At 40.8% G+C, this 10,273-nt stretch overlaps 1 protein-coding gene across 2 annotated transcripts in view; it reads left to right on the plus strand.

The window, feature by feature from the left end:
• CANX (calnexin) overlaps window positions 1-8,238 on the plus strand; it is a 110,560-nt gene extending 102,322 nt beyond the window's left edge. For both annotated transcript variants that reach the window (XM_073621051.1, XM_073621052.1), the window contains exon 15: window positions 6,160-8,238. In XM_073621051.1, the coding sequence (XP_073477152.1) occupies window positions 6,160-6,213 (54 nt within the window). In that variant the 3' untranslated portion in view covers window positions 6,214-8,238. The remainder of the gene's footprint in view (window positions 1-6,159) is intronic.
• The last annotated feature ends 2,035 nt before the right edge of the window (window positions 8,239-10,273 follow it).

Raw genomic sequence — 10,273 nt, forward strand, 5'->3', positions numbered from 1 at the left:
GGACAAAGTGTCTCTAGTTGGCAAAACATCCTAAATATTTGGTTAATTCCTGAAACTTCTGAATTCAGGGCAGGAATGCTGTCTTTGCCAGCAGACAGCTTGGATCAGAATAGTGTTTTTGTTTTTGTTCTTCAGTCAGGGAGCTACCCATCTCTCAGCTGTTGGGTCATGGGTCTGTGGGCAACCCTTTGTGAAGCAGCCCTTTTCTCCAGTTTTACAGGCTGTCTCAGATGCACTTTATATGACAAGTTGGCCATCTTGCTGGGCAAACCGCTTTGAGGATCAAGCAGCTCTGTTACGGTGGATCAGTCTATCGGCTCTGGAATCTGGCACTCTTGTTTCCTAACTTCTGAAAGATCATCTGAGAATTTTGATCTCCCTGTCTATATGCTGGGTTTTCAAGAGATCTGGTTCTTCTTCATCACTGGATTATCCCCTAGGGGGGGTCTCCTGATCTGGATCCAGTTGGGCAAGTCTTTTTAAGAGGAACAGGAGATTTTGTGGCATCAAGAGGTATCCCAGATTTTGACCTGGGCATAGCCTTACATTCTAGTCCTGTTTGCTGTGCTCATTTTCAGGTGTGGATAATTAGTGGACAGGCTTCTCCAACTGGCTACATCTGACTTGGTAGGGGAGCAATCTATATCACCCCAAAAAAATTATATATATGACGTCACCGGGTGGCCCGCCCCCTCTGACGCTACGGGGAAGCCATAGGGATGTCCCCATGTGTCAGAGGGGGACGGGGTCACCCGGCGACATCATTGTGTGGCCCCGCCCTCAGTTATAAAAGAACTGTCACCTGAGAGGACGGTCATTACGGCGGGTGCCTCCCATGGAGGCGGATCGGTGGCGGTGTGCGGGTTTTTTGGCGGAGCAAGAGAAGAAGACGACTTCGTGGGACATTATTATTTTTTAATAAAGGACTTATCCCAAGCCGTGTCATGTAATTTTTACCATTATCACACTTTTTTAATGAAATGGTAGGGGTACATTTGTACCCCGTTACCATTTCATACAGGGGGGGGGGGGTTGGGGGCGGGATCTGGGGATCCCCTTGTTAAAGGGGGCTTCCAGATTCCGATAAGCCGCCCGCAGACCCCCACAACCACTGGGTAAGGTTTGTAGAGTTGTGGCCCTTGTCCTCATTAACATGGGGACAAGGTGCTTTGGGGGTCTACCCCAAAGCACCCTCCCCATGTTGAGGGCATGTGGCCTGGTACGGTCTAGTATGGATTTTGAGGGGGACCCCCACGCCTTTTTTTTTTTTTTTTTTTTTTTTTTTTACATTTGGTTCGGGGTTCCCCTTAATATTCATACCAGACCCAAAGAGACTGATAATGGACTGTGGGGGAATCCTATACCTTTTTTTCAATGACTTTTATGTGTATTGCTGTGACCGACAATTCATTATAGCCGCGAGTACTTTTAAATGACTTTTTTTCCTTTAGAAATGTCATTTTGTGCAGGGACTGTTGTAAACACGGGAAACATGCGCTACTTTACAGGCTTACTATAGCCACTTCCCGACCGCCGCACGACGATGTACCTCTTAAGTTTGAACGGGGATATCGTTGTTATGGCAGCAGCTAGCTGCCATAACCCCGGTATCCCCGTTTTCGTGCGGCGGCCGGCTTTCAGATAAAAGTGGTCCCTGCGGCAGATTCGCCGCGAGATCACTTTTATCGGTGGCGGGAGAGGGCCCCCTCCCGCCGCGATCCGGTGCCCTCCGCCGCTTACCGGAGCCGTCGGTAGCGGCGGAGGCGATCGCGTCCTGCTCTCTGGTGTGTCTGGAGACGAGTGAGGCTAAGATGGCGCTCACTCGTCTCCATGACACTGCTGGGCGGAAGCGACGTCAAAACGTCACTTCCGTCCACGCCTCTTAAAGGCATATTTTTTCAAATGTCATTTTTCTAAATGACTTTTTTTTTTTTTTTTTTTTTTTTTTTTTAATTGCATTTTAGTGTAAATATGAGATCTGAGGTCTTTTTGACCCCAGATCTCATATTTAAGAGGTCCTGCCATGCTTTTTTCTATTACAAGGGATGTTTACATTCCTTGTAATAGGAATAAAAGTGACACAATTTTTTTTTTTTTTTTTTTAACAGTGTAAAAATAAATAAAATATTGTAAAATAAATATTAAAAAAAAATTTTTTAAACCCCCCCCCCCCCCCCCTGTCCCGACGAGCTTGCGCGCAGAAGCGAGTAGCGCCCGCATATGAAAACTGTGGTCAAACCACACATGTGAGGTATCACAGCGACCGGTAGAGCGAGAGCAATAATTCTAGCCCTAGACCTCCTCTGTAGCGCAAAATATGCAACCTGTAGAATTTTTTAAACGTCGCCTATGGAGATTTTTGAGGGTAAAAGTTTGACGCCATTCCACGAGCGGGCGCAATTTTCAAGCATGACATGTTGGGTATCAATTTACTTGGCGTAACATTATATTTCATAATATAAAAAAAAATTGGGATAACTTTACTGTTGTCTTATTTTTTTTATTCAAAAAAATGAATTTTTTCCAAAAAAAGTGCGCTTTTAAGACCGCTGCGCAAATACGGTGCAAAAAAAAGTATTGCAATGACCGCCATTGTATTCTCTAGGGTGTTAGAAGAAAAACCATATATAATGTTTGGGGGTTCTAAGTAATTTTCTAGCAGAAAAACCTGTTTTAAACATGTAAACACCTAAAATCCAAAACGAGGCTGGTCCTTAAGTGGATAGACACCCACCAGGTACGAAATTTAAAGGAATATTTCACTTTAAGCACTATTAAAATCACTGCTCCCGAAAAAAAATGGACGTTTTTAAAACTTTTTTGCATTGATACAGGTCCCCAAACACTTTTTTTGACAATTTGCATATAAGCCTTTAAAATTAGCACTTTTGATTATTCATGTTCGTGTCCCATAGACTTTAACAGTGTTCGCGTGTTCTAACAAATTTTTTTCCTGTTGGCATGTTCTGCTGCAAACCAAACCAGGGGGTGTTCGGCTCATCCCTAATTATAACTAGTTTGTTGAGTAAGGTATGTCTGTTTGCTGATGACACAAAGGTGTGTAATAGGGTTGATATCCCTGGAGATGCATGTAACATGATGTGGCATTGCTGAAGGATTGGTCAAAGCAGTGGAAACTGCAGTTCAATGTTTCTAAATGTAAAATGATGACCTAGGGAAAAAGAATCCTCAGAGAGAGTACAACATTGGGGCTACAGTGTTAGCCAGCACTACAGAAGAAAAAGATTTGGGGGTTCTTATTTCAGATGATTGCAAAATGAGCAAACAGTGTGACCAGGCAGTGGAAAGCGTGAATAGAATTTTAGGATGCATCACTAGAAGGATCACCAGCAGGAGGTCCTATATATAAATCTTTAGTGAGACCTCATTTAGAATACTGTGACCAGTTCTGGAGACCTCACTTACTATTGATAAAATAGAACAAGTCCAGAGATGGGTTAAAAATAGTGAAAGGTCTGGGGGATAAAAGCAATTGAGAGCGACTTCAGCAACTTTAATATGTACAGTCTGGAGGTAAGAAGGGAAAGGGGAGACGTGACTGAAACATTTAAATACATCAAGGGGGTGAATAAGGTTCAGGCGGGCAGTATTTTTAATATGAAACTAAAATCAAGAACTCTGGGAAATGACCTCAAAATAACTGGAGGAAAGTTTAAAACTAATCACAGAAAGTATTCTTTTACTGAAAGGGTACTTGATGCTTCCAATAAACTATCGGCAGAGGTAGTGAGGCGTTCAACTGTAAATGGCTTCAAACATGCTTGGGGCAAACCTAGAGCTACGGACGGACAATAAAGTTAACGATAAGACGACAACAAAAAAAAAAATTGGCAGACTCAATTGACTACTTGGTCTTTTTCTGCCGTCACTTTTCCATGTTCATATCTCTTCAGAAACTTCTTTAGATCACTGCAACTATATACTGTAAGTATGTCAATTGCCCTGTGTCACGTACAAATTGCGTATAGAACTTGGTATAATGACATCCAGTAGTGTCCAATACAGTGCTCAATTAAAGGGGAAGTAACGTCCCATGAATTTATTGTACCTATAGGTAAGCCTCTAATGAGGCTTACCTATAGGTACTGTAAATATCTTCTAAACATGCGCCATTTAGGAGATATTTACTATATATGCAGCCAATTTAAGTCATTGGTGCATGCGCTCTGAAGAAACGGCCACCCGTCCTGTTTCTTTTGAAGCCTGTGCCATGACCGGCGGCTTCCGCATGCATGCGAGTGAGTGACGTCACGCAACTCTGGCCAGTTTCGCAGCGCAGACCTGGAAGGAAGACGGGCGAGGATGGATGTGGTCTCCAGCGGGGACGACGAGGGCTTCGTTTTGCAGGTAAGTTTAACATAATGTGCTAGTCTGCAACCATAATTTTGCAGACTAGCACAATTAAGGGGCTGGGACTTTACTTCCTCTTTAAACAATGTGTAATCAAAGTCCTTAGCAAAGTCCTTGTTTCTTCAATTTAGGGTCGACCAAGGACTGGCCTTAAAGTGGTTCTAGAGGCTGAAGTTTTTTGCCTTTAATGCATTCTGAGCATCAGCTACTGTAACAATTCCCACAAGGGCTATCACGGGACTTCACCCCTAGTCTTCTTTCTTCTAGACATGATGGTGCCCAGAGCTGTAGCTGCAGCCCAATCAAGTCTGGACCTTTTTATCTTTCTAATTTTCTATCCCTTGCTAGGACTTTTTGTGCAGGATTCCCATATTCTGTCCCATTTTGTTCCTTGATAAAGAAAAAGATTTTTGTACTTGCTGTTGCTGTAAAAAATCATTTTCTTGGAATCCATTGCAGGAAACACATGGTCCTACACTTCTGTTTCTGATCATACTCTCAGTATTGCTTTTTTTACAGAACTGAAGTATGCAGGTATTTGGGATGGGTTATGCTGGTCTGGACTACAACCCTGGACCCTGGTGATCTTTCATGTTCAGGTAGATCGCCACCTCTCAAAGGTTGCCAACCCCTGATTGAGAGGGTATTGAAATTGAGGTCGACAGCCAGACAACTATTACTTTTAGAACATCATCAGATATGACAGCCATATATCTTTAAAGTGGTTCTAAAGGCTGAAAGGTTTTTTTACCTTCAGCCGCAGCACGCCTCTGTGTCTTATGGACACATAGAGCAGCGACTCGGGAGCGAGCATGCAGCAGTGTCTTTGGGGGGCACTGCTCGAGGGGGAGGAGGCAGGAGTGTTGGCGGCGGACCCAAAAATAAGAGAATCGGAGCTGCTCTCTGCAAACCAGTATAACATGTTTGTTTAAAAGAAAAAAAACAAAAAAAGCTTTAACCAATTGGTGCCCGCGTTATAGCCAAAAGACAGCTACACCCTGGGCTTAAAATGCCGGGAGGGCGTACATGGGCGTCCTCCCGAACGCCCCGTTCTGTGATCGCCGATCATGCCCCTTTACTATATGATCAGCTGTCGGCCAATGACAGCTGATCACATGATGTAAACAGAAGCTTTTACTGGCTTCTGTAAAAGGGACATCGGTCCCACACAGTGACCACCAGTGCAGCCTTATCAGTGCCTCCTGATCAGTGTCACCTTATCAGTGCCCTTCAGTGCAGCCTCATCAGCACACGTAAATGAAGGAGAAAAATTATCTGTTTGCAAGATTTAAATTTTTCTCAAAATGTTCTGGCTTTTTTTTTGTTTAGCAAAAAATAACAGTGGTGATTAAATACCACCAAAAGAAAGCTCTAGTTATATGAAACGATAACAGTTTCATATGGGTACAGTGTAGCATGACCGCGCAATTGTCATTCAAAGTGCAACAGCGCTGAAAGCTAAAAAATTGGCCTGGGTAAGAAGGGGAATATGTGCCCAGTAAGCAAGTGGTTAATACCACTTTAAGGTTTCACTTATTTGACTCCCCTCTACAGCATGGACTCATGGTTTGGTTTCTTTGAACCACTGTTAAGTTGTCTCATGTGCTTTTATTTATGTATCAATTGACCGATACTGCTGATATTCAGTCAATTTGGTATAACTATACTTTGCTGTTTCTTTGTTTTATAATTGTAGTTTTATTACAAATGCATTTTTTTTTTCAGTATTAATCGGTCAATTAGAGTAATTTACAGCCATATCTAAAATTCTGTTTTTATCATTAATAGGAAGAAGAAATTTTGAACAGATCTCCCAGAAATCGAAAACCGCGAAGAGATTAAACAAGCACCTAGAAAAGAAATCAAACTTAGAACTTGAATATTTGGCAAAGTTAATATATATAAAAAAAAAAAAGTTTGCCGTTTCTACAGAGTTGCAACAAAAAAAAACTGACCATCACCCTGGTTCTCTATTCACTGAAGCCACGAAATGCTGTCACCCATGCGTTGCAGCTGAATTAAAGCAGTGTGTCTAGAATTTGCAGTCGCCGAGGTGGCAGCAAAATAAATCCATCTTTTTCTGTATTTAACCTTAGTTGACTTCTCTGTGGGGATTTGCAGTGTAAAGAAAACTAACTGTGCTGTTTGCTTGATTTTAAAGAGCTTTTTAAAAGAACAATATAGTATTGCCAAAATCTTCCAAACGTCAGTGTAATGAAATGTATTAACCCTAGAAAAACAAGAACATGTTTAGGAAGCTATCTTTAAAAAATGAAAAGCAGAGATTTTTTTCCTTCCACCAACATTATTAGCACACTCTCTCTTCTTTGAGAGGTCAGTAGACTTATTTTTTTTGTTTGTTTCCTTGTAAACAAGAGTACCCCCCCCCCCCCCCCCCCGAATACTGCAGTATGTTCTCATTTGGTTCCAAAGGCATGTTTCTATCCTGATTCCATGCATGCTGCCCTTGGTCTCTGGTAAAAGTGGGCCTCATGGACCAAAACAATGGTCCACTTTAAGCAGGTTCTAGAATTTTGTCCCTCTCCTGTGTGCGTGAGCTTATGTAAATATAAATATATACATATATCTTTTTGCTTTGTGTGCTTTCTTAGTTCAACAGTTGACCATCATTTTAGGCTGGCTTCACACTATGGTGTTACAGTAACATGCTTGTTACCATGTGTTATACGCAGCATTCTGCGTGGTGTATTTGCTGCATCTTTCATGTACAATTGCACCCAACACTCAAATACAGTAGGTGCCAATGGGCCTGAACTGCAGCACACCACAACATGTCCTGTTTTAATTCCTCTGCCATTTGTAATACAAGGCATTAACGCACAAAGTAACAGAGCAGCATAGTGTGAAGGGGGCCCCTAATTTTTCCATCGCACTGTTTTCTTTCTTTATTGTGAATTTCCACTATTCTGTTAATCATACATCTTGTATGTTTGTTATTTAGGAGGGACTCGCCCAGTGGAGTCATTGCAATCTTACTGGTTTTACATTCAGTGTTTTGTTTCCTGCTGTTGGTCTGCGATAGCCATGATTGCATGTAAAGTGTATTGTTAACTTACACATAGTGCTAGTTGCAGTTTGATGACCTAAAAATGAGGGTGCTAAGGTGTAAAATATTGGAGGGGTCAGTCCACCAGAAAGTAACATTGCTGTTATGGGTACACACTGCAGGGCCAAACGACCTAAATAGCTTTGCATATTCTGGCTATTGGCAAGATCACCTGCAAGAATTCCTAGCTCCCCCCTGACTTCTCTGTCTCCTACAATCTGTGTTTTAAAATAAGTGAAGTGTACCCTACATAGGGTATAAAAGCCTCTACCTGCCCTGACAGATACCAAGACATGGATTTTGAAAATTTGCCACTGCTGTTTCAAGCTTATATAAGACGTAAGGGACAATTCAGCTTTCTGGCATCTACTCTGAAAGAAACATCAGTATAAAGTGTGAACTGACCCCATCAATTGCTTATCATGACAAGTCAAAAAATGTCATTGTTCTAGAGCAGATTTAATCATTTGAAAAAAGTCATCGCTGCTAAGGGCAACAGTAACCCATATGTCTCTTGCACTAGTTTTGTCACTGTATAACAATGTTTTGTCAGTTTTAGACCGTCAAGTCCATATAATTGCTGCCTATGCTGTGTGTATTAAACCGGTACACTTTTCTGCCCCAGCAGTTGCTTTCTAACCCAAATATCTGCAAAGGGTACGTAAAGACCAACATAAACAACTTGACTATTTAATATATGGATGGGGAAAACTCTACCTATGTATTAAGCCTTTCAGTGGCAGCTTCCTCTTCTTTTTTTTTTTTTTTTTTTTTTTTTTTTTTTTACATTTTGTATTTTATGAATATTATTTAAACAATACTTTTTCATAATTGACCTCTCCAGAGTCCATTGTTTTATCATTTTATCACACCTGTGTGGCTCATTCAGAGAGAGTGGTCAAGTGCTTTCCAAGGCCAGTGGAAACTTCACCATAGCAGATATTTGGGGTAGACTCTAATAGTTGCTGACAGTCCAATTTGCTGTAACAATGTAAGGTTTGTTCATGTTGTTTTTTTTTGTTTTTCATTTTCTCTTGTTGCATCATAAGTTATCTTGTTCATGTAGGGGTTCAGAGCTGAACACAAAATAAAACTTTTATTAAAAAAAAAAAATACAAACATGGCTTTTTTGCTGCCCTGAGCCAAATGTGGCCCATTTTAAAGGAGCATGTTAGGATGGCTGGTAGTTGGCACAGTCAATGCACCTATCCAATCCTGGGGGCTGTCACTGCCTGACTCCTGGAGCCATTGCCCGTTCTGAGGATGGTACATAACTACCACAATAGGTGTGATTTTTCTGGGGATTGTGTAGTTGGCAGCTGCCAGTGCTGGATGGGAACTTTGTCTTTGACAGGTTACTATTAAATGATACATTAGCTTTGTGGTTCTACTCCTTTCCTATTTCTAAATCTTTCATAAGCGGCTTTTTTTTTTGACAATTTAAGGTCCAACAAGAGCTCTCCATTTTTATTTTATTTATTTTTTCTTATAAAATCTGCCAGAGGTCAGGTTACTTGGAAAAAAATGGAAATGGGTAGAATTCCATCCTGTACCATCTAACAGTCTTCCATGCTACATAGTGGAGATGGTTGAATCTCCTGCTGTGGCTGTCAAATTACCCAGACAGTGCCTGCATGTGACCGGATGTATGTGCTGTTTGGCCGACCAATTTTCTGCCTGGTTGATTTGATTTTTCAGTCAAAGGATGTCATCTGGAGCGCATTTCTGCCAAGTCATCGAATCTGCCCAATTTTTTTTTTGACCGTCAAAACAAGATGCTCCATGGCTATAAGTTACTGACAAACACTGGATATTTTTTTTTTTTTTTTTTTTTTTTTTTTTTTTTTTTTTTTTTTTTTTTTTTGCTGGTATAAGGGCTAGTTCACATCAGATGCAGTCCAGTGCGTTTTATTTTTTTTTCTGCATTAAAAATTGCATACAGTGATTTCCATGTATTCTAATGGCCCTAATTTACACCAGTGCAGTCCGTTTCCCGCGCAGAAAAAACATGCATATAATTTTTTTTTTTTTTTTTTTTTTTTTCTGAACAGAACTGGAACATAGCAAAATGCTTCGGAATGGAGTTTGGTGTGAGCTGTAAGCAACGTATCCAGAGTTTTTTCTTTTGTTTTTTTGTGGTGTGATCTGGCCCATAAATGTGACATTTCATCAGTCTTGAAAAATTATCGATCTGCATAATACACATGCGTGGGTGCGTGGTACAATAAAGGCTGCATATGCGGCTAACCGATTATCTTAATTATGCAGTACAGGACACAGGTGAAGTATACATATTGACCCTAGATTGTAGGCTCGTACCTTGAGGGTTGGACACGAGCAAGCTTTTGAGGACACACCTACTGGGTGCCTCCCTCATAACCCTACCCTACTCTGTGACTCCTCAGATTTGTGCTAGTGTTTTGCAAGGTGATGTGCCTCTTTTTCTTTATGAAAAAGAAAAATACTTTAAACTAAAAGTAAAACTTATATATATATATATATATATATATATATATATATATATATATATATATATATATATATATATTATTATTAGAGTGGAGATGGATTAGAACACCTGTCAGGTTTTTATTGCGTTCTGTGCCTCCGTTAAGAAGATTCGCCCTCTATTTGTCCTTTTTACCATTATTAAACAAATCCCAAATTTTGGGTTGTCCCCAGAAAAGTAATAGAGGGGAAATCTTCCAATGGGGAAACTAGTTCTGGTGACCTGGGGGAAATTCACTTAATGTTCAGGGATTTCCTCTCACTTCCTGTTTGCCTATGGGACAGGAAGTGAAAGAAAATCTCTGCAAGGGGACACAGCAAAAAAAA

This window comes from Aquarana catesbeiana, linkage group LG03 (genome assembly GCF_042186555.1).
Source record: "Aquarana catesbeiana isolate 2022-GZ linkage group LG03, ASM4218655v1, whole genome shotgun sequence".
NCBI classification, from domain to species: domain Eukaryota; kingdom Metazoa; phylum Chordata; class Amphibia; order Anura; family Ranidae; genus Aquarana; species Aquarana catesbeiana.